The 23,597-nt window shown below is 50.4% G+C and overlaps 1 protein-coding gene across 2 annotated transcripts in view; it reads left to right on the forward strand.

Annotated features, from left to right (window-relative positions):
• Camk2a (calcium/calmodulin dependent protein kinase II alpha) overlaps window positions 1-23,597 on the forward strand; it is a 59,070-nt gene that overhangs the window by 2,217 nt on the left and 33,256 nt on the right. For both annotated transcript variants that reach the window (XM_020170174.2, XM_020170175.2), the window contains exons 2-3: window positions 12,920-13,014; window positions 19,348-19,407. In XM_020170174.2, coding sequence (XP_020025763.1) covers window positions 12,920-13,014; window positions 19,348-19,407 — 155 coding nt within the window. The remainder of the gene's footprint in view (window positions 1-12,919; window positions 13,015-19,347; window positions 19,408-23,597) is intronic.

Here is a 23,597-nt window from a genome sequence, read left to right on the forward strand (position 1 = left end):
GGGAGCCATGTGTGGCCATGGCAGGAAAACTGAGGGTAGCAGGCATGGCCAGGCCTCATCTAATGAATTTCAGACCTCTTCCTTCCAGAACCATCAGTGCTTTTAACCTTTTTTTAGGTCATATATTCCTCCAGGAATCTGATGAAAGTCTAAGTCGACATTCTCTAGAAAAATGCACAAACCTACAAAATGTTACGTATAGTGCTAGGAGCTTGCAGGACCTCGGAGGCGGTGCACGGGGCTAGGGTGGAGGATGCTTGTATTGGAGAGAAAAGGCTGAGGTGGCTGGGCGCTGTGCCTCTGGTGTCCAAGTTACAAAGGCCAGGGCATATCACAGAGGAGGCTGGCAGCTCCTGCTTTGTATAACAGATTCAGTGTGAGGGTCCAGCAGGGCAGGGGTGGCAGCACTGCACCGTCCTCATCTCCGTGACATTGGGCAGGATGTGACTTTTCCCCCACCTGCAACTGGGAGATAAAAAGGGCCATAAGGATTAAATGAGATGGTGCATGTGAAGATGCAGCCTCGAGCCTGGTGCACAGTGAACTTCCAGGAGCATCCTACCGGGATGGTGTTATCCTCCAGGCCTGGGCAGGAGGTGGACCTTCTAGATGTTTCCCTTTTGCCTGGAGTGTGTCCAGCTTGGGGGAGGGAATCATTCACGGCTCCCTTGGGCGGGTGGGGAGGAATTGAAGATGTCTGCAGGCATTTTCCACTGATGAGCTCCCACACCTCCCGGCCACGAAATTGTAGTCACTGTGTAGAAGTTGAGCCCCCTTCCAGAGCCCACTCTAGATGACCAGTATGGTGATTCCCAGGGGAAACTGGGTTGACCTTAAAAGGAGGCATGGGGACCTTTGACCTTCCTTCAGCAGGGCCCTGGGCTGCCTAGCTGCAGAGGAGGGCAAGTGCCTCTCTGGACTTCTGGTGTCCTGCTCAGTGAGGCCAGTATTTTTGTCACCATCCTTCCAGGAGCCCCGGGTACAGCTGGCTACAAGTGAGGGGGCTGCCCTTCCCACCTGGTGGGCACATGAACTCCGAAGAACCAAGAACTTGACTTGGGTCCCCTAAAGGGTTAGGTGGGGTTGTCTCTTGGGACCCAGAGAGTTGCTCACTTGACCTCAGTCTTCCTCCCTGGGATGAGGGGAACGGAAGCCTGGACCCATGGAGCACTAGCTTGCTTGGAGGTGACTAGCGCCAGCTCCGGGGGGTCATAATGAGCAGAGGTGGCCAGGGCTCCCATCACACTTGGCCTTCTCTGATGTCCAGAATCGCTGAGAAAAGCAGGAACTCTGGGCTGGGGGACAAAGGAAGCACCAGAAGCTTCAGGAAAGGGTCAGGTGGAGGAGAGGGAAGGGAACGAAGCACCCTCCTTTCTTTGCCTTCCCTGGCTGTGGATTGACCCCTGCCAGGAGAGGTTAGAGAAGCAGAGTCCTGGTCAATCACCGGGCTGCACAGAAAGAGCCTCAGAAAGAGATTTGACTTGAGAGAGGGAGAGGGAGGGAGGAGAGAGCTCAACCACTCTTTTCTCTCTAGAAACAAGAATCTGAAATTGACTCAGACAGTGCTGGGTAGGGGAAGCTGGCAGGGGTGCAGGTGGCCAGCCACACTGACAGAGAGCGGCTGGCCACTGAGCTATAGCCCTGTGCTCTACAGATTTATGTTCCACAGCAGACGTAGCTGTAGCTGGGCCGATCCTAGGGTGGTGGCGTGGCCCAGAAGCAGCTCCTGCACTGGGGTTCAGGGTCCTAGTGCTTAAGCCTTCTTGGACCCTGTCACCTACAGGCTATGCAGAGCCGTTAGGAGGATAGACAGTGTCATATTGAAGAGAACACCGAGGTGCTAGTGCCCCACCCAGAGACAGCAGGGTGTGCCTTTTTTCAGATCCTAATCACCTCTCCCACCCATAGCACTCTGGGCCAGCGAGGTGGCTCTCAGTCCAGTCCATCAGCTCATTGCTGAGGGAGGAGGGCGAGGCTTACTCCTCCATCTTCTAGATGAGCAAACTGGGGCTGCAGGATAGAGGATGGCTCTGGGCATGGTGAGCATGTCTCCCATACTAAAGCATGGGGGGAAGTGCCTGAGAGGGACTCCTTGGTGCTGTCTCTGGGGAATATCCTCCCTCTTGCCCATGAACAAGGGAAAAGGGGCAGTGGCTTTGGGGATGGGAGGCCTCTGAGCTGTCACTTGTTTTCCAATCATGATTTTGCCTTGAATTTCCTGGGCCAGCTTGAGTGAAGCACTTATCCTTTGTGTGCCTCAACTTTACCATCTGTAAAATGGGGATCCCTTTTCTGGAGATGCCTGAAATGCCCCATTAGGTTGCTACCCTTAGCAGCTTCCTTCTGTGGAGGGCTACCTGGGAAACTGCAGGCCCACCTGGGAAACTGCAGGCCCTCAGCATACCAGAATTCAAAGGACCATGGGGACTGTCCAAACATGCACGTGTGGAGGACAGCCCCCAGAGGGAAGTGGTTTGGCCAAGTCCCCATGAGAGGCAGTGGCAAGGTCAGGACTAGGCAATGATGTGCAGGAACCAGAGGCGGAAGGTTGGGAAATTGGGAAGCAGGACCTGAGGAGGGGGGTGCAGGGACAGGGGAGGGGACAGCCTTCCTGGCTCTCCCTCCAAGCCATCAGAGCTGCAGGCAGGCACATGTTCTGGTGCATGCCGCAGCCCTCCGCCCCCACACAGCCGCCCCCACACAGGCTGAGACACACTGACACTCTGCCGAGCCTACCTTCCTCCCTCCTTCCCACCTCCCTCCACAAGCACACAGCGACACTGCTGCCACCAGCCCCTGCAGTCTGGGGTCAGGGCCCTCTGTGTGGAGTGAGGCAGCCCCTTTAGACACCATTCCAATGCTAGTGAACACACCACACACACCCACACACACACACACCCACACACACACACACACATACACACAAATGCATACACATGTAAACACACCTCCCCACGAATGCAAATACGTGCCCACACAGAGGGATTGTCCTTTCCCCAGGTCTGCAGAGATGCCCTGGGGACCAAAGGGCCTCAGAGGGCAGAAAGGCCAATTGCATAGAGGAGAGGAGGTGGATTTCATCTCAGCACCAGGAAGAGCTTTCTGAGGGTCACAACTGCTCCTCTGTCCCGCAGATGGCTGCAGCCTCTGGAGACGATGCTGAAGTAGAAGAGAGGCAAGTTCACAGCTCTTGGCCTCCTTGGCATCCTCCTGCCCAACATCCCTGCCCTCTCCTTGCAAGATGCTTGTGGCAAAGATGAGCAGGAGGGCCAGAAGTGTGGCTCAAGGCGTAGAGTGTCTATTTAGCAAGCACAAGGTTCTAAGTTCAAATCCTATTTCCACCACCACCACCAAAACAAAGCAAAAAAACAGTGAAGGGAAGATGCATGGCATGGGTGAAGATATTCTCAGTTCATTCAGAGTATCTGAGAGACAGGTGCTCTGTTGTTTTATGGCTGGAGAACTAGGGCCCAGAGAGGGAGAGAGAGCAAGGCCTTGTCCAAGGCTACATGGGCTGGTGACACATGAGAACTGGGCCCTCTTTCCATTCCGGTATGTGATCTCATCCCTTGGTGCCTCTCTGACACAGGACATCTGAAAGCCTCTGGGATGTGCACCGTGGACAGAGCAGGCCAGGCAGTCATCTGAAGCTGGGAAGAAAGTAGCCCCTCTGGAGTCTCCCCTGCTTGGCTCTGCTCCAGCCCTGCCTCTAAGCACGGTCAACAGTTCTCTATTTTTCCTTTTTTCTTTTTGTAACCCATTCAAGAAAACCCATGTGCAGCCCAAACAAGGAATACGTTGGAAGTTCTGTTGGTTCAATGTTCCCTGAAGCAAACAGAACCTTCTGGTCCCCAGGCCTTCTGTGTCCCCTGTGAGATTTCTGCTGGGGTGGCGGGTGGGTGGGGGGTTGTGGGACAGCTCATGCCCATGGCATCTTCTGGAGTGGGCGGTGCAGCAGGAGCGGAGAAGCACAGTTTCAGTAACAGGTCCCAGGACGCTCTGGCTGTGTAATGCTGTGGTGTGTGGAGTTCTGCTCACAGAGCCCCTGCAGTGACGGGAGAAGCGGGCAAGTTAAGCAGAAGACATCCTGAACCCAGCCCCAGCCCCTCGGATTATTTTTGCCTTTTGGAACCAGCATAGCTGTGTTTTGATTGTCTACTGTTAAGAAAGGACACTATTGTCTAAAAAGGAAATAATGAAAAAGGAAGAAAGAGAGGGCTGGTACATTATTACCAACAGTTGATTTCACAGATGGGTAAACTGAGGCCCCCAAAGAGAAAGAATTTGGCTAAGATCCATAGAGTTGTAGAAGCACCTTGCACAGGATTTTTCCTTTGTTTCTGAATGACCCTATCTGGATCCAGCTTTTTAATTGTTTTGCGAATTATGAGCTCTTAACGATTGTCATGGAAGCTACTGCCATTCTCCCCGCCAAACACGCACACACGGAGAGTAGGAGATACCAGAAAAGCAACAGACTCTGGGTCAGGAGTCCCGGGTTCAAGGTCTCATCCTCAGCTTCTTTGTCTTTGGAATTAGACGGGTAGAGCTCCATAAGGTATTACTGCTCATGCCAGATTCTGACACAGCCACTTGCAGACCAAACTCTAGACCAACAGGTGACACTGTTCCATGGCCAACCCGTGCTCCATGGCTTTTTCTCTTCCTTCAGATGTTCTAACCCTGCCCGCTGTGGGCTCCAAGTCGTCGGTTGTCAGATCAGCTGGTTTGGGACACAAGTTACTGAGACCAAGACGTTCAGATGCTGGTCTTCTTGCAGGCAGCAGGTCTGTCTGCATTGGACCAGGAACCTTCCAAGAGCACTCCACCTCATTTCAGAGAGGCAGAACGTTCAAGTATCTTCACAGACAAGAAGTTTGGAGGGAGAGGCTGTGTTTTGATTAGGAGATGCCTGCTGTGTGGCATGCAGGCGGGAGAATGAGGAACTTGCTTAAAGGCTGAGGACAGGAGGGGACTATGGATATAGACTATGGAATGGTCAGTGGCTTTAATCCTTTAGAGACAGAGACTCCTCTGCAAGGATGAAGAAGAATGCACATCCTTTGCCCCAAATGATGCACAGACACAGAGTCATTTTAATACAATTTTAAATGGGTCATGAATGACCAGAACTTCCCCAGAGGTCCCAGCTAATGGCCCCTGATACCATTAGGGGATGAAGGAGGAAGTGGTAAAGAGTACAGGGAGCACCACTATGGGTTGGGAGGCAATGGGACAGCAAGGGCACTGCTATTGAGGAGGCGACACCAGAACTAAAAGGAGGATGGGCCTCAAAGCCATATGGTCAATGGGCCAAATGCCACCTGCTATGGGGCAGGCAAGGCAGATTAAGCCCAGGGTGGGTAGGGGGAGGAGGGAACTGCCAGGAGTAGTGGGGGAGGGGAGGCACTGAGTGGGTGAGCTTGGCACCAGCACTTCTTCCATGGAGCCCCGGGGGTGGCAACCAGATTGTGGTGGGTTCACGGAGTGTGGGAGGTGGGAAGAAGAGGCGGCGGATGTCGGACATTTGTTCTGAAAGTTTGGCAGCAAATAGGAAGGGAAGAAGGAAGCAGCCAGGCTGCTGGGTCGAGAAGAACGTTCTTGGATATTTTATCTGGGGTGAGAGGGTGTTTGAGGAAGCAGCCAATGAAGGGAAGACCCTGAAGACTGTCTGGAACCCAGAAAGCCTCCATGGATTATGGTGTTCCTCCATCCACGACCCCCAGCATGTCCTCAGCTCTGAGCAGCTCTGGGAGAAGATAAAGATGTCACTCTATAGGGAGCTGGCATCTTGGGTTGCAGGGACCACTCACAAATGGCCCAGGAGGAAGCAGGGCCGGGCTTCTCACCTCCCTCTTTCAAGTGGAGAAACTGAGGTCTAGCAAGATAAGCAAATTGGTAGTTCAGGTTGTCTGGGTCCTCATCTATGGCCATTGAGATTGCTGCTGGCTGCCATAGTAACACTTCAGGGGGGTCCAGGCCAGAGAAGGCAGACTGGCCCCTTGTGACTGGCAGCCAGCCGTGCCCAGGACACTGTGCCTGCCAGACAGCCAGAAAGCAATTTCCCAGTGTGAATCTTGCTCTTCACAGCCCATTAGCACATTCCCACATTCTCAGCCACACTGGCTCCACCATGGCTCTGCCCTCTTGCTGCCTGCAGATGCTGGGTGGGGCCTCCTGGCCTGTTGGCACTCACTGTGCCTGTACACATGGGGGCCAGAGGTCGGTTGCTCACCCCTGGGGAGCAGCCCCTTCCCCTCCTTGCTATGGTCTCCACCCACCTCCTCCCTGGCTTGCTTCTACCCTGAGCTTGATAAACAAGGTCCATTTTATTTCCGATGATGCTAGCTGTTCTCATCCCCTTCTACATAATGATGCCCATACAAGGCATTGTGTCTTGAGCATTTACTGTTCTCCAGGGACTCTCCTAAACTCATTGCATACCTTATTATTTCATTGAATCCTTGAAGCAACTGCATGGGGTAGAGACTCTTACTGTCCACATTTTACAGGAGAGGAAACAGGCAGACAAAGGTGAAGTAACTTGCCAGTAAGTGGCTGAACATATGTGAAGTCTGGCTGGGCTGGTCCCCAAGTACCTGCTCTTACCCACTTAGAACTGCATTTTCCAACACTCTGGGCAGTACCCACATATAGCTACTTAAAGGAACTAAAGTAAGGGCTGAGAGCTCAGCACTTGTCTATCAAGCACGAGGCCCTGAGTTCAAACCCCAATACTACTAAAAAAATAAAGTTAAAATTCGGTTCTGTAGCCCCACTAATCTCATGTCAAGTGTCCTTTAGCCTTATGTGGCTGTGGCTAGTGGTTGCCACGCAGCACAAAATGTTTCTACCGTTGTTGAAAATTCTATTGCACAGTGCTAGGCTACAACATCAACGCTGGCAAAGTGTCCGTTCTATTAAGCCATATCCCCACCTAGCCTTACATTGGTGATGAAGAAACTTAGGCCTCCATCTGGGCCCATCTCTACCCTAGATGGACCACTCATAAGTGGCCCAGGTGAAAATGGGGCTGGGGTTCCTCACCTCCTTTTTTCAAATGGAGAAACAAGCCCAGCAGGATAAACAAGTTGGTAGCCATGCTGGGTGAGGACTGAGGTCTTCTGAGACCTCTTCTAGGGCCCTTGGTATTTCATCTGGCTGCCATGTCAACCCTGCAGGGGGTTCCAGGCCAATGGCACCTGAGATTTCATCCCTCTAATGTCTGTCTGTCTGTCTCCTATACCCCTCCCTACCTCCATTGTGTGATCCACATGGATACACACTTCATACCCAGGGTGACACATGCATACTTTGTCATACCTAGAACTTGATGGTATCACATACTCAGGGGCTACATTCAGCTGCCAATAAATACCTGTGGCCAGACACCTGTCCTTTATACCCAGAGGCACTGTCTCTCCATTCTGCACCCTGGAGCACTGCTCTTCCCTATTCCCTCCTGCTAAGGAACACTGCTCTCCCCCTGCCCCTGGAAACCCAGGAGTATTTTCGTAGGCACTCCCAGGATCCCTTCCCTCCACACAGGGCTCTCACATCCTCACCTCTCCTCCCACCCTTGCGTTCCCCACCTTGACCTCCTTCTTCCCCAGCCCTGTCCTGTTCCCTAGCTCTTGCCTGCCCACTCACCTGCTGTCCACCTGCTTGGCTTAGGGCCATGGCAGGAGCTGGCTGGCTCTACTCTGCCAAGGCTGCTGGACTGTGGCCACTTGCTCACACAGGACAAGAATACAGAAGTATATTTTTGCTGCATAACAGGGGATCTGTCCTGTCAACCTGATTCCCACCATCATGAAAGGCAGGAGAGACTTCCTCCTTATGGATAGAGACCTGAGGCTACATGAGTAGAAAGAGGGGTTCCCTGGTCCAGGTTCTTTCCTATCCTCACTGAGCCCCATCTCATTGCCCTACTGTGTCTTGGGCTCTGTGTGCTTCGTCCTGAGTCAAGTGTTTGCACAGTTACCTTACTAGTCTCCCTAACAAACCCAGGGGGTAGATGCCATCATTTCCCTCTCATGCAAGGAAACAGGTTAAGTGCCAAGTTCAGAGTCACACAGTTAAAGGCGAAGTGGGATTGGACCACAGCCTTTGTAATCCCAGAGTCCCAGCTCCTTAGGACTGTACTCTTCTGCCTTTGATGGAATCAGAAGGAAAAGCTCAAGCACCTCACAGGTTCACCAGGACTCTTCTTGCTTGCTTGAGGCTGCCAGTTTCCAGGTCTGTTAAATGCAGGATCAAAATTCTGATTTCTCAAGGTTGTTGTAGGATCAAGAGGAACCTAGTGGTGCCTAGGTTCTTGAACGGGGAAGCCTGGGCTTAGAGGGTTTGGTACTGTCAAATCAAGAGCTCTGACCTGGTTCTAAGGAGTTCCTCCTCCGAGTGCTGGGTGAAGGCTCTGAATCCCTGTCCCAGAACAAAATGTTGTTTCTGACCTCACTTGCTCAGGATGTCCTTCAGGGCCTCAGTGGCCTATTCCTGCCCAGCCCATGGCCCAGGCCCTTGGTTAGGACCCTTTGGATTATGTGAAAGCTGGAGCTGTTCCTAGGAACCTGCTTAGAGAGTGCAGTGTTTACTGTTTTATAGCTATGGCAGAGCCCAGGTTCTTGGGGCCTGGCGAGCATCCCAGCACAAGAGCCCACGTCATGGCTCTCTCCAGTGCAATTCCAGGGGAGCTGGGATTGTAGCAGGACTTCCCCAGAAGGTAGATAGGGTGCGTCTGAGCTGGCTTGGAAAGAATCACCTATTCCTAGGCCCACACTCAGGGGTCTGACTGAGTTAGTAGGTCTGGGTAGGGCCTCAGAATCTATACTTTTATGATTTCCCCAAGGGATCCTGTAGCAGTCAACTTGGTGATGATTGATCTAAGGGCTCTACCTAGAATAGAGGTGTTTAATTATTTTTCTTTTGCAATACTGGGGATTGAACTCAGGGCCTTGTGTTTGCTAGACAAATGCTCTACCACTTGAGCAGTGTCCTCAATCCTTTTGCTTTTAGTTTCTTTTTTGGATAGGATCTTGTACTAACATTGCTTGGGCCAGCCTCAAACTGATATCCTCCTACATCTGCCTCCTGAGCAACTGGGACAATGGGTGTGTGCTACCAAATCCAACTTGTTTTTGAGATAGGGATTCCTTAACTTTTTGCCTTCTGTCCTCCAAAAGTTACACTCGTCTCTGCCTCTGGAGTAGCTGAAGTAGGAATGCTACCAAGGCCAGCCTGGAGTTTTGTTTTTCTAATGGAAAAATTATATCTGTCTCTCCCTCCAACTTTCCATTCACATACTAACTGAGCTCAACTCTGGACCAAGAATGAGCTAGGTGCTGGTGAGCAAGGCAAGGCCCAGCTCAGCCCTCCTCTCCACAGAGCACTCACAGCCCTTCCCAAAAGTGGCCACTTTAAATGTTTTTCCTAAGAGCCTTCGGATTCATTTCCCTACCTGAGTAGGATGGATACCTTTGACAGATCAGTTCCCTTCTACCTCAGATGCTTGATCTTGTCCCTAATACCCCTGACTGAAAATCCTCTCTCTTGTCTCATTTCAGTTCCTCTCACTATTGCTTTAATTCTGACTCCTGCTCCTGCTTATCAGGGTCCAGTGGTGCAAGACACTGAGTACTAGGTGCTAGGGCACAGAAAGGAAAGTAAAATCCTGACGCTCAGAAATTCACTGGTACAGTGGAGGAGACACCCATAACTGATGGGAAGGTGCAGAGTGGTCATACTGTGATAGAATACAACAGATATTTGGTGTTCATGCCTAATTCTTGCACAGAGCTCCTAAAACTCTTGCAATTTTGCAAGTGACAGGGGTGACTGGAACATCTTTTGTAATACTATTTGGTCTTTAACCCCACTCTCTGACACAGAGCTCCTAACTCCCTTGGGATTTCCTGGGTGACAGAAGCATTTTTTGTTTTGATGAGTTAACTTAATATTGCTGATGAGGGTGGTCATCAGAAAGATCAAGCAATGATTAGAAGCATGGAGCCTTCAGCCTTATCTCCTGGCTCCCAGGGAGAGGAGAGGGATGGGGATTAAGTTCATAATCAATCATGCCTACATGGTGAAGCCTCCAGAAAGATCCTGAAAGCATGGGGTCAGGAGAGCCTCCAGTTTGGTGAACACATCCACACCAAATGGCAGGAGCATGACCCACCCAAGCTCCAAAGGACAGAGCTCCTGTGCTCAGGACATTCCCAGGCCTTGCCTTCTGCACCTCTTCATCTAACTTGTATCTGTAATACTTCGTCATACTCTTTTTGTATAATAAACCAGCAAATGTATTTTCCTGAGTCTGTGAGCCTTCATAGAAAATTCTCAAGCCTGAGGAAAGGGGAGTGTGGGAACTGTCAATTGCTGGCTAAATTGAGCAGAAGTATGGGTAACCTGAGGACCCGCTTCCTGTGGTTGGCATCTGAAGTAGAGGGGCTGTTTTGCTGTTTTGTGGGCCGGATCCCCTACCTGTGGGTCTGTGCTAACTCTGGGTGGCATCAAACTGAATTGTAGGAGACCCAACTCATGTCGAGAGAATAGGAGCACAGTTGGTATGAAAGAAGCTACACATATTTGGTGGCCAGAAGTGTTGTGGAAGTGATTAAAGGAAAGTGAGTTTTTCCTATACAAGGGACTCAGGGGAGCACAGAGGAAGGGCCTCATAGCAGAGCCGGTATCTCAGGGTCTCACTGCTTTCTTGATGGTGAAGAATAGGCGGGGGCTGCATGCCCCAGAAAAAACCCATCACTGTGCAGTGCTATCAATTTATGCATGAATTCTGGCCTCTTCCCTCTTTCACGGTTGCGCAGCCACTCACTTCCTGCTGCTCTAATGTGTCGCCAGTGAAAGCACTTCCTAGAGTGTACAGAGTGGGCATCGGTGCCAACTTGCAGGCTTCCTTGGGGCCACCAGTGTCATCCCCTGCCCCTGTCTGCCTCATTCTTGTGGCTTGGGCCTGCCTGTCATCATAGGTGGGGGAATGGAAGCTTGGAGGTTGTGTTGGAGTGAGGCCATGCCAAATCTGAGCATGGCCTGGTAGGCAGGAATGGGGAAGCTCATATGGTGTAGAAGTCAAAAACCACAGAAGTACAATACCTGAGGCCTAGAGCTGGCTCTGCCTATAACTTGCTGTGTGAGTTTGAGTCACTTACATGGTGCTACACTGGAGCTCAGAGTCATTGGCCCCACTCTAGACCTGAGGAACCAGAATCTGCATTTTAGCAAGAGGCACAGAGGGTTCATACGAACACTAGCTCTGGGAAGCCCACCTAGGGTTCCCTTTTCTTGCCATAAGCACATGATTAAGGCAACAGTGGTGGTGACCGTGGTATCAGGCCCTTTAGGGGCTTCCTCTGTGACATGACAGTTGACCAGATGGCCTTAGTGGGGAGGTGTGCAGAATGGCACCTCACATCCAAATCTAGCCCTCAGCCCAGTTTTGTCTGGCCCTCTGCTCAAACTCTTTTGTAATAAGGTACCAGTATTGAAAAACTTGGAACTTTCTCATCAATATCTAGACTTCTAGATTCTTTTGAAAAATTGAACGACGTAGGAAATGAGCTCATTCCACTTGACAAGTTTCCCTGTGCGCTCTGAAATTGATGCCAAACTTGAGCTCTTGTCCCATGCTCTCTTCCCATCACTGATCCTCTGAGGATAAAATCCCAGAAGTCTGTTAAAACACGTGAAAGATGTTTAGTCTTGCTCTTAATGTAACAATTAAAAACTAAATCTGACACTGGTGGCTCATGCCTGTAACCCTAGCTACTCAGGAAGCAGAGATCAGGAGGATCACAGTTTGAAGCCAGCCCCAGGCAAATAGCTCTCCAGACCCTATCTCAAAAATACACAACAAAAAAAGGACTGCTGGAGTGGCTCAAGTGGTACAGCACCTGCCTAGCAAGCCTGAGGCCTTGAGTTCAAACCCCAGTACCACAAGAAAAAAAAAAAAAGCCCAAGAAACAACAAAAAAAAAACCCTAAATCTACACCAAATTGCCATTTTCCACACCCCTTACTAGCAAATATTAAAAAACAAGTTTGGTAACTTGCTGTGTTGACAAAGGCAGAGGAGATTGGTCCCTTCACATACTGGCGGGAAATTGAGTTAATACAATCTCATTATCTCTCAAAATTGCCAAACACTACCTACCCCCTGACCAAAACCCCCAGTTCTAAGACCCTGTCCCGCAGACATGTGCACACATTGCAAATGTAATTCTAACGCACACATACAAACTTAGCCATTGAGACACTGGTAATAGCTAAAGATTAGAACTAACCAAGTTGGCCCTCAATAGGGACTGGCTAGGCACAGTACAGCACAGCTGTACAATTACATATTACGTAATTTTGGAGCTCTTTATGTTATGATATTATTAGTTGAAAAAAGGAGGGAACAGAACAGCCTACCCAGTCCAGTACCATTTGAGGAGGGAGAGTGTAGAAAGAGATTCAAGGACTCAGCAGCTTCTGCCACATCTGGGGAGGGGCCTCAGAGGCTGGGGCACAGGGGTGGTTGGTTCTTTTCACTGTCTACACTTTTGTATCCTTTGAATGTTGAGCCACATCTGTATATCATCTACTCAAAGAATTAAAAGCGAGCTAAAAATTTCCTGAGACCTAGAGTCTGTGGTCCTGACCTTACAGGATTCTAACACTTTTTAACGTGGTGAACCTAACTTTTAACAACTCTGGAGAGCTGGTCTGAGGTGAGACTGGGCTTCTGGGCCTTTTCTGGGTCTATCTGTCTTGTTTGTCTTCAGTCAGGCCACAGCAGCCTCTGTGAACATGGGCAGCTCTGATGGGGGTTCCTTTCCCAGCATGGTGCAGCTGCATACACACTAGCGTCTTCTGGGGACACAGCCCTCAGACTCCTCTCTTCTTTGCCTTCTCTGTTGACCTAGGGGAGCCTTCTCTGTCGTACGAAGGTGTGTGAAGGTGCTGGCTGGCCAGGAGTATGCTGCCAAGATCATCAACACCAAGAAGCTCTCAGCCAGAGGTAGGTACCTAGCCCATGCCTGCATCCCCTATTCCTTTTCTTCTGCCCACCCTCTACCTCTTGGCTTGGAACCAGGCTCTGAGTCTGGCCCCCTGAAGGACACAGGACTAGAGGCTCTTCTTGAAGACATGATGAGAACAGACCCCTCCCTTTTTCTTTCTTGGCAAATCTGGGCTGGAAGTCACAGCCTGTCCCAGACAGGCCAGGCTCTATACCATCCCCAAAGTAAAGGTCAGGGCACCTGATGGGACTTCCTTTCCCATCTGCCACTCCCCTTCCTTTCTCACCTTCAGACCTCTGCTCTGCCATCCCTTTGCCTGAATACCCTAACCTGGCTCCTTCCATGGCTCACCCTCTTTCAACCTTCAAGTATCCTTGGAACAGCTTCCCTGACCTCTCAGTCTAGGAGGTCTTCCCTATTTTCTGTCTCTGTTGCTGTCTATTTTCTTTATGGCTGTCCCCTGATTTGGTCTTTTCTCATTTGCTGGTTTGGTTCCTTGTTTAATATCCATCTCTTCTTGGCCTTGACTGTGAGCTCAGGAGGGTAGGTGGACATGTCTCATCACTGCTCTGTGCTCAGCACCTAGGACAGTGCCTGTGGTAGGTGCTCAGAGTGGCAAATGAACTTTGGGAGTCTGCTTCCAGAGCACCAGCCCACTCTCTGGTCCCTAAATAGGTAGTATGGGTGTGACTGGAGTTTTGGAAAAGCTATACAGCTAATTCTAATTTGCAGAAAGATTTGGGAACCATAACCCTAGGACCTTAGAAGTGGTCCTGGACCAGCAGCGTTGGCATCCCCTGGAGATTGTTAGAAATGTAAAGTATTAGGATCCACTCCAGACCTAAAAAGCCCAAATCTGCATTTTAACAGATGCCAGGTGAATCATAAGGGCATTAAAGTTTGGGACGCCCGCTCAAGAGATTCCTTGCCATTAGCTTGTGTTTAGGGCACTAGTGACAATGACTATGGTGTATGTGGGAGAAGGCTATCTTCAAAGATGCCAACATCCACCCCAAATGAAGCAGTGAACAGCTGCTTTGGGGACTGTCTGGTGTGGGGGAAATTCTGTTGAATGAGGGGAGTGCAGCTGCAGGCCGTGCAGCTGATGGGAGACATTGTGTGAGGAGCAGGCACAGGGTCCATGTGTTTGACAGGCCACAGCAGTGTCTGGGCCAGGGCCCAGCAGATGCAGGGTTTGTGAAGGTGCCCATGCTGCTGTAGGATGTTCATGCTGCAGCCCACAGGCCTCCCAGCAGGCCTTGTTTTGGCCTGCATGTTGCTGCTTTCATCTCTGCCTCAGTGTTGCCGGGTGCACAGCACTCTCTCTAGTTACCAGCCTCCCTGCTTCCTGCATCCTGCAGGGAGAAGATGGGGTCTCTGAGGGCCCAGGACCCTCCCGTGGCATGGTTAGTGTGAAAAGGCCAGACCTGTGGGAGGCCTGGAGCCACAGCCAGGGTAAGGAGTCAGGGTAGGCAGGAAGGCTTGCAGGAATGCTGTTTCATGTCTGGAGTCCTGGATTGGCCTTCTGTTGCTGTCTGACTAATAGAAGTCTGGTGCCCTCTCAGTATTTTGTGCCTCTAGGGATCAAGAGCAACGTCAAGACTTAGTGTGGTGATAAGTTAAGGTTGCCTAAGAGAGGTCTGGAATGAAGGTCTCTTTGAATGTCGGGGGTATTGGGCCAGCTCACCACAACCTCAGCGGTACATCCACGCTCACACTAGTACAGAGACAAAGGTCGCGGGACACAGGAAAGACCATCATTCTTATTTGGGAAGGTGACTAGGCATTCTTGAGACAGTGCAGACTCTGTGCCTAGGCCTGGAAGTCACAGACCAAGCTCTCTCTCTCTCTCTCTCTCTCTCTCTTTCTCTTTCTCTCTGGCTGTTTGTGGTCCTTGACCTCCTGGGAAGAGGGTGACACAGGCCTAGGTGAATGTGGAGGATGGGGGTGGGGAGGTTATCAGAAAACATTCCCAAAGAAGCCTGCCAACTGCCAGGCGCTTTTCCCCAGCGGGAGAGGAGGAGCAGAGGAGGAGCAGCCTCTTTTAGCAGGTCTCTCTGTTTGCCACTCATGTGCCTCCAGGGGGGCTTTAGTGCAGCTCATTTGGCACCAGACTCTAAACTTCTCCTGCTGGCTCTCAGGGGCGACTTCCAGCAGCTCCCAGTGGGGGCTGTGCTCACCCAGGGCATCTGTCTACCCCTCAGAAAGCTGTGACTTTCCCTCGCCCACCCTGCTCAGGTTCTGCTTGCAAGCGGTTCCCAAACCCAGGAGATATTTTATATTGATTTTTAAGTTAGCTTTAAAAATACACTCTCATAATATAATTCAAAGAAACAATAAAGAAATGACAAGTAAATTTTTTGCCTGTCCCAATTCCTGTCAGTTCCCTCTCTCCTCCTCATGCCCCCTAGTCTTTCCAAAAAGAAAAAATGTAGCTGCATAAAAAAAAAAAAGAATCAGTAAGTTCCACTGCTGAGGATTCAGTTGGTGAGGTTGAAATCCTGGTATTTCAAAGCTGGGTCACAGCAGCTGATTAGGACAGGCTCCATGCTGTCCTCCTACTGAGGGCTCTGCATGCTTCCCTGTCCATCCTCTTTGTAGCCAACTGGGGCACTTGGCACAAGGATGTCGCTGTTGCAGGGACCTGGGAACAGGTTGAGGAGGCCTGGGAGCCTCCCCAAGCTCTAAGCTTCATCTTGGTACATAGCGGTCACCTCCTAGGCTTCCTGGAAACCAGTTTCAGGGCACAGGATGGGAAGAATGGCAGAGCTCAATCAGGCTGCATCTGAATTTCATTCAGGCCCCTGAGAGGGTGCCCCCAGGGTCACCACAGGAGGCAGCAAGGTAGCAGGTCCTTGGAATAATTTCTTCAACTTCCCAGGACCCAGAGCCCAGTTGATGCCCTACAGAAGGAGGGGTACCTCCTGCTCCCAGACTTTTCCCAGGTCTTTCTCAGCATGGTTCATTGTCCCTTCTGCCAGAACCCCATATCCACCTGTCTGCTGGGGCCCCAGCTGCTCTGGAGGCAGAGCCTTGCCATCTGTGTGACTGAACTTCCTCTGGCTCTGCCCTGCTGGGATCATCTGGCTACAGGGACCTCATTGCAGTGTCCACCAACTTAGCCTCAACTCTGTGGCAGTGACCAAACTACCAGGGCAGGAAGATTATCGTGGTGGGCACTAGGGACAACCCTGAGACAGGAGACTGGAGACCCCTAGCTTCCCTGAGACTTCTAACCACTGCAGGACCCTGCTGGAAGGTCTGGGTCACCATTCATCAGTTGTTAAAATGGCAGACAATGCTGTATCGTGATTATGAGCACGGACTGAAATCCAGCTCTGCCACTTCTTAGAACCTTGGATGAGCAGCTCTGTGCCAGGCTCTGGGAATATAGCAGTGACCAAAGGACAAAGTCTAGTTCTCACTGTGCCCAATTCCCAGGGTACGACACTGAAAAGAATATTAAGCCTATGTAAAATGGGTAGTTTCAAGAAGTGGCAAGCGTTATAAAGAATTTAAGGCAGGGTAATGGGGCAGGAAGGACACTCTTAGAAAAGGGAGTGACATTATGCTGGGACCTGCCTGATGATAATGAGAAAGCCATGAGAAGGCCCAGGGGAAGAGAATTTCAAGCAGAGGGCATAGCAAGTACAAAGGCCCTGAGGTGGGAAGGAACTTGGTGTGGCTGGGGCTTGATGGTTGAGATCAGGCAGAACCCAGTGAGGTCTTTGCTATGGTAAGAAGTCCAGATTGCATTATAAGCACATTGGGGAACTGTTGGAGAATTTGACTCAAAGGAGTGACAAGATCTAATTTTTATCTTAAAACAAGTTCCTTTGATGCCATAGACAATTGGCTGGGGTGAGGAGTCTAGGGAGAGTCCAGGAGTGGTGTCCTCAGAGCTCTGAGTTCTAACAAGGCTTGACCACCTTGACAAGTAATTTTGATAAAGATGCCACCCCTTGATCACTGGGCCTCAGTTTTTCCATTACACAGTAAGGTCTCAGAGGTCAAGACATAGACTCTACCTGTCTTGAAATTCTCTATGCATTAGAAAATCAAAACATTGCAAACAAGGTTCTAAAATTATTGTATAATATATTTGTTTACATTCAACATGCTTTTAACAGTGACATTTAACATTGGTATATAACACATATGCAGGACACTGTTACATACAAATGGCTGACTACGAGATTTACACGAACAATAGTTCCTGCATTTCTAATAGCCAGACAGAGTTTAAAATTGTGTGACCAGTTTCTCTTCTCTCAGACATCAGTGGAACTGAAGATGCTTTCCTGGAGAGAGCATCAAAATTGCATATTTGGGCCCTATCCTCTCAGTGTGTAGCCTGAGCTAGAAGGCCCCCACCCTCTGTGAAAGGCCCAACCTTGACCTGGCTGATAGCTGGTTCTGGGAGCGGGGGGGGCATGTATGGAGCAGGACTCTGGCCTCTCCTGGATGGAGATCCTCTCCTCTGCCCAGAATGTGGAAGGAAGCTGGGAGGGAGGGGCCTGGGGAGGATGTTCCCAACCAAGCCTGCAACAGGTTCTGGGCTAGGGAGTTGAGTGTATGGAAACCAACTGGACTTAATTGTTTTGGCTGATGGCAAAGTCACCTTTTAGTATTGACCTTGGCTCCTGCAGCCCCTGGAGGACAGAATGATTGCTCTCATGGAGGGGTCAGGGGAAAGGGGATCTGGGTGATCAGGGATGAGACTAGGACTTTCTCTATCCTATTTGCCCTCAGTTGTGTACAAAGTGAATAAGAAACAAAAATGAATTCCATTCTTAGACTTGAGTCCCATCCCCAAGATAGTTCATTATGTTTATGCAAATATCCCAAAATCTGAAATCTGAAACACTTCTGGTCCCAAGCATTTTGTTGGTACTGGGGTTTGGACTCAGGATCCCAGCCCTTTTTGCTTTAGATATTTTTTGAATAGGGTCTTGCCCTGAGCTGCAGGGACCTTGCTCCTCCTGTTTAAGCTTCCCCCACAGCTGAGATGACAGGTGCATACCACTAAGACCAATTTTTATTGGTTGAGATGGGGTCTCTAGAAAAGTTTGCTTAGTTGGCCTAGAACTGAGATTCTCCTGATCTCTGTTTTTCTTAGCAGTTAAGATTATACACATGAGCTCTTCTTTTTGGTCCTAAGAATTTTGAATAAAGGATACACAGCCTGTATTCTACATTTGCTAGGAGTTTCTCTGTAACCGTTGTTTTTTGTTTGTTTGTTTTTAGTTTAAGGCATTAACTACTGAATTGTGAGGAAAAACGACATAAAGAGAACTGAGGAAAGGCATCTTCAGCTCTACTCTGTTATCCCTGAGGCCTGGGCTTGTTCAGGCTGCAGTTCTTTAAATGAGGACAGCCCATTTTGGGGTGCACTGAGCGGGGTCATGGTTATGATTGCACCTAGCAGCCTGAGAGTCAGACTTCAGGTGGCAGATCCCTGGTGAGGCTCTCCCAGGTGGGTGAGGGGACCTAGGGCCTTGGACCAATGGCCTGAAGGCAGGGCTATGGGTTTAGGGCCGTTCCCGAGGGTACAAATTGTACCCTACAGGATCTTTGAGACTCTGTCCCTGTCCCAGAGTCCTTTGAAAGGGAGGTGGCTTCTGGAAACACACAGAGCTCTTCTGGAGGGAGCAGCTCTCCCTTAGGAAGATCACACAGTCAATCATTTGTTCTCTCATTCGTTACTTCTTGAGTGTCTATTTTGTGCCATGCATTTAGGTAGACACTGGAAGAAATAGAGACCTTGCCCTCAAGGATATAGATGTCAAGGAGACAGGAGTGTGCTGTCCAGGGGCCCTGATTGATTGGAAGGGAACCCTGCCAGGCTGGCAGTCAGGGTAGGCTGAAGGAGTCTACAGTCCTACAGATGGCAGGAACAAGTAACAACTGGTAAATGAGAAGCAGAAGGATGCAGGAGATGGTCCACGCTGAGAGAGAAGCTTGCTCCCAGTGTGAGAATGCTGAGCAGCAAGTGGATGGGGAAAACCTGCTGGCCTCAGGGGGTGGTGAAGCAGAGGAGGGGCTGCGGGAGCTGGACTGGGGCAACCCAGGAAGGGAATTGGAGAACTCCCTCTTTGTAGAGCTCTGGAAACTGAGGCCCGGTGAGGGCGAGGGACTCACCTGAGTCTCTGCAACCCAGGCCTACCCCCTTCCACCCTTCCACACACCCCAAGCTTTTGCTGTCCCTAGAACCAGAGACCCTGGCCCAAAGGTCAACTTTTCCAGTGCCCTGGGCTGAGCAGGTGGATACAATAGAGGCTGGGGGTGGCAGAACAGGCTCCCTGGCACTCATCTGGGCATTTTTGTTTCAGACCACCAAAAGCTGGAACGTGAGGCCCGCATCTGCCGTCTGCTGAAGCACCCCAACATTGGTGAGCCCTGGGGGTGCGTGAGGGGTCCTGGCACGGTATTGGGGTATGGTGCAGCTGCTTTCTTCTCTGGGATGGAGGAGCAGAGGTGGGAAAGAGGGCATCCTGTGTGGTTTCCACACTACTCAGAGACCAGCTTGTTTTGGGGGAAGGTAAAGAATGGGCCCTTCCTCCTGCCCCATGCTGCTGCAGCCTCCTTCAGAAAAGCTGTTTCAGTACCACTCCTAAGCTGGGGAGAGATGGAACTAGGCCAGAGGGAAGCTCAGCCTTGACTCTGTGGCCTACTACCCAGACCCACCCTGACCTGAGTCAGCCTGACACCGTGGCCCTGCCCACCTCCCCGGTACCTGCCTCCTGTCCACCTATTGGGGAAAGCTGACCCTTGGCCCCTGCCCAGGACAGACCGAATACAGAGTCTGGGCAGGTGGAGACAGTGCCAGGGTGGCAGCCCCCACAGGGACAGGCCCTGAAAAAATACACCTCACCACCTGACTTCCTGTGCACCTGGGGTGCTGATCCCTGCCAGTCAGAGTTCTGAGTCATAAGGAGAAGAGCACAGCTGTTAAATCCAATTTTATCAGTAAAAGGCTGTATGACCTTGGTGGGAACCCTCTCTGAGCCCCTTTACCCATCTGTATGAGAGGAGGGCCATCTGGACCAATGCTTGTCTTTCTCTAATCATCTGGACATCCTGAGAAAAGATAGCTCAGTGGGTCTGGGGTGGATCTGAGGTTTCACAATTCTCACAGGGGAACCTAAGGCTGCTGATTGAGGAGAGCCTTCCAGGCTCTGTAAGGACTCCAAGCTCTCTAAGGACAGAGACAACTGTGACAGCCACCATGCTTTCTCCCCTGGGAAAGAAGTCTTTCTTGGTTCCCAGGACCCCAAGGGTTAAACCAAGACCCTGTCTCTCCCCTCCACTGTGCTGTGGCCACCAGAGGTGAGGCCAGCTGTACAGAATAAGCTCAAGGTAGCCACTGGGGAGGCCTTGGTTAGACACTCCCTGCCCCCCTGCTAGCATAACTTCTGTGTGGCCTGGGCAGCACCCATCTGCCTGGGTCTCCTGCGCCTCCTGTGTAAGGAGGGGTTTGAGTGCTCTCTGACTGCAAATCCTGTGGTTCTTATTGAGGCTGTTGGCTCAGAGGAAGGAGTATGTGTGTGTGTGTACATGTGTGTGTACACATGTGCATGCATGTGATGCTGCAGGACTGCAGCTGTCTCTGGTCAGTGATGCTCCTTTATTTGTGCCTCCCTCTCCCTCCCTTTCCCAGCCATAATCAGAGTGGCAAGCTACGGCCTCAAGCTGACAACTGTGGGCCATACTCTCAGTTTGCTGCTTCATTGGTGTGTGATCTGGAGATGTTATTAACTACTCTGAAGTTCAGCTTTACCTGTAAAAATGGAAATCTATCTGTCTTGTGGGATGGAATGATTATATTGCCCAGGGTTGGTGAAGATCTCAAGAAGGTCCCTGAGAGGAAAATAAAGGGGCCTCAACTCAGGCCCTTAGGTTCTTGAATTGTAGAAAAAGAAAGATGGTAAGAAAGAGACTGACAGATTTATTCAGGAAGTACAGATGCACCTTACAGGCAAGGCCCCGGGTGGGTAGAAAGGACGCAGATGAGCTGGGTTAGCAGGGCTGTAAGTGCTGGGAAATGCTTCGTTTTAGGCACTTGGGACTTCCCACTCACTCCTGCTGCTTTAGAATTATGGCATTATCAGTTCAACCCAGAGACATTACATCTAATAGGTCGGTTAATTTCAGTTCCTTGCAACAGAGACTTCTGCCTCTTGTGACTTAATGACCACCTTTCAGATCAGGCACTCCACCTTGAGCCACTCCACCAGTCCTTTTTAACCAGGTGGTTTTCTTGAAGGTATGTGTGCTTTGTCTCTAGGGCATAATAATGCTTAGAAGCAAGGACCAAGGAAGGGGTCATTCTGTGCATGTGTGCGTGTGTACATGCGTGCATTTGTGTGTGTTTAGCTACTTGTTATTGTTCAGTGAAGGAGCATGAAGCTTAAAGAAAAGAAAACAGCATTTATGCATTTCCTAATCAGGTTGTACATTACTATAATACTTCTTTCTGAATTCCTGCTTTTTGCTTCTCACAACCTGTTTTTAGTCTGTCCTGCCCCTGTTACATAGAACACAGCATAGCGACAGACCTATGGCAAGCTGCCTCTTCTCTAGTGTGCACCTTCCCCCCCAACAATATTATCAGAAGACATCCTTTGGGCTGGGCATGGGGCTGAATGCCTGGAAACCTAGTTAAACAGGATGTGTAGTAGGAGGATCCAGGTCCAAGGCTGACCCAAAAAGCATGAATCCCTACCTGAAAAATAACAAAAGCAAAAAGGGCTGGTGGTGTAGCTCAAGGTGGAGAGCCTGCCTAGCAAGCTCAAGGCCCTGAGTTCAAACCCAGTACTGCCAAAAAACAACAACAAAAAAAATTCTTTGCCTGGAACTCCGTAAGACTGTCATTGCTGTAAGCCATCAAAGTCATCAGTCTTCAATGGATAGCACGCTGGTAAAGAGAGTGGTCTCAGTCCCAGCTCTGCTGTTTACTTAGTGTCAGAGCATAGCCAGGCCACGGACCTGTCTGAACCCCAAAATTGTTCTCTGTGAAGTGGGGGCAATCATGGTGCCTGCTTTCTAGGAGTGTTTGGAAGTTAAATGGGATAGGCACACAACCTAACACATGGCAGAAATTCAGAAAGAGTTGCTATCTTTTTCCTCACTGTGTATCACGGAGCTATTTATTTCTTCATTCACCTGATGTCAAGCACATCCAAGGACTTTCCACATGGCAAGTCCTCCACCAGGAACTAAGGATATTGGGAGAAATGAGGGTGGGCAGATGGGGGTGGCAATGGCCGGTGCACAGGGCCCTGGGAAGTGGAGCTGAGCATCCAGCAAGGAGAACCTTAGAGGACCTTGCATTATGGCAGGACCCGGGGCTATAGGGCCCTTGGAGGGCACCTTCCTGGTCCTCCCAGCAACTCACCCCCACAAAGTTGCCATCCTCTGGAAGAAGTGCAAGGAGGTATAATAGATATGGGTGCAGAGCTGAGAGGCAAGTCTGTGCCTAGAGAAACCATACCAAATCCTATTCAGCCAGCTTACTGGTTGCTGTCTACATGTGGCCACTGCCTAGCCCCAAGGGGACAGGCCGGGGAGCACAGCTGTGCCATGCACAGAGCATTTACCCCCGCTCCAGGTCATACTTTGTGGAGGACAGCACCCTACTCTCTGTACCATCACCACCTGTGATGGGAAGACCCCAGAAGGCTGCTTCAGGGTGCAGGGCACTGGGACTGTGAGACAACCTGAGGGTTTAGTAGGTGGTTTGGGGTAGGGAAGGAAAGTGTGGGTGGTCAGTGATGAAAATGGCAATGTCTTCATTTACTGGGCTTTTCCTATCACTCGGCAACTGTGCTGAATGCTCTACAAGAATCACCATGCTAACTCTGCAGCAGTCCCATGGATTAGCACTACCATTAGGAATGGAGGCTCAGAGAGCTTAAGTCCTTTGCTCAAAATCACACAGCTTGTAAGGGGTGGATCTGGAAGGCGAACCCAGGAAGTCTGACTCTAGAGTCCATGTTCTCAGCCATTCCATTTAGCTTCCCAAGTGGGTATCACGAATGTGTTGTTGGGACATACAGATAAGGGAACAAGAACTATCCTCAACTTCCGAGAAAAAACTAACCACTGGAAAATCACAGAAATGTCAGAAATTTATGATTCCAGCTATGTAAATGAAAATCAGGTTACAGACTTGTTTGTTCTTTTGTGTGTGTTGGAGGTGGGAGGCTTGCTATGTAGTCCAGTCTAGCCTCAAACTCACTATGTAGCCCAGGCTGGCCTCAGCCTCTTGAGTACTGATTACAGGAGTGCATCACTACACCCAGCTCACATTTGTTTGTTCTGTGACAATATCTTAAAAAGTCAAGTGACTTCCCAACTCAGTGGGTACAGACACGCCAGTCACTGCCCCAGGAGGCAGGATGGCTACTATAGCAGTGGCCCTTGAATCCTTCTTGTCCCCTGGGCTCTGACTTAAGTATTCCTCAGGGCGGCCTCCATGCTGGGAGGGAGGCTTCTTATGAGTACAGCACTGCAAAGAGGTCTGTCTCCTGGGTTCTGAGGTGTGATTGCACCCCACTCTCAGGTACTATGGCAGACTCCA

The sequence above is a fragment of the Castor canadensis genome, chromosome 6 (assembly GCF_047511655.1).
Source record: "Castor canadensis chromosome 6, mCasCan1.hap1v2, whole genome shotgun sequence".
Classification (NCBI taxonomy): domain Eukaryota; kingdom Metazoa; phylum Chordata; class Mammalia; order Rodentia; family Castoridae; genus Castor; species Castor canadensis.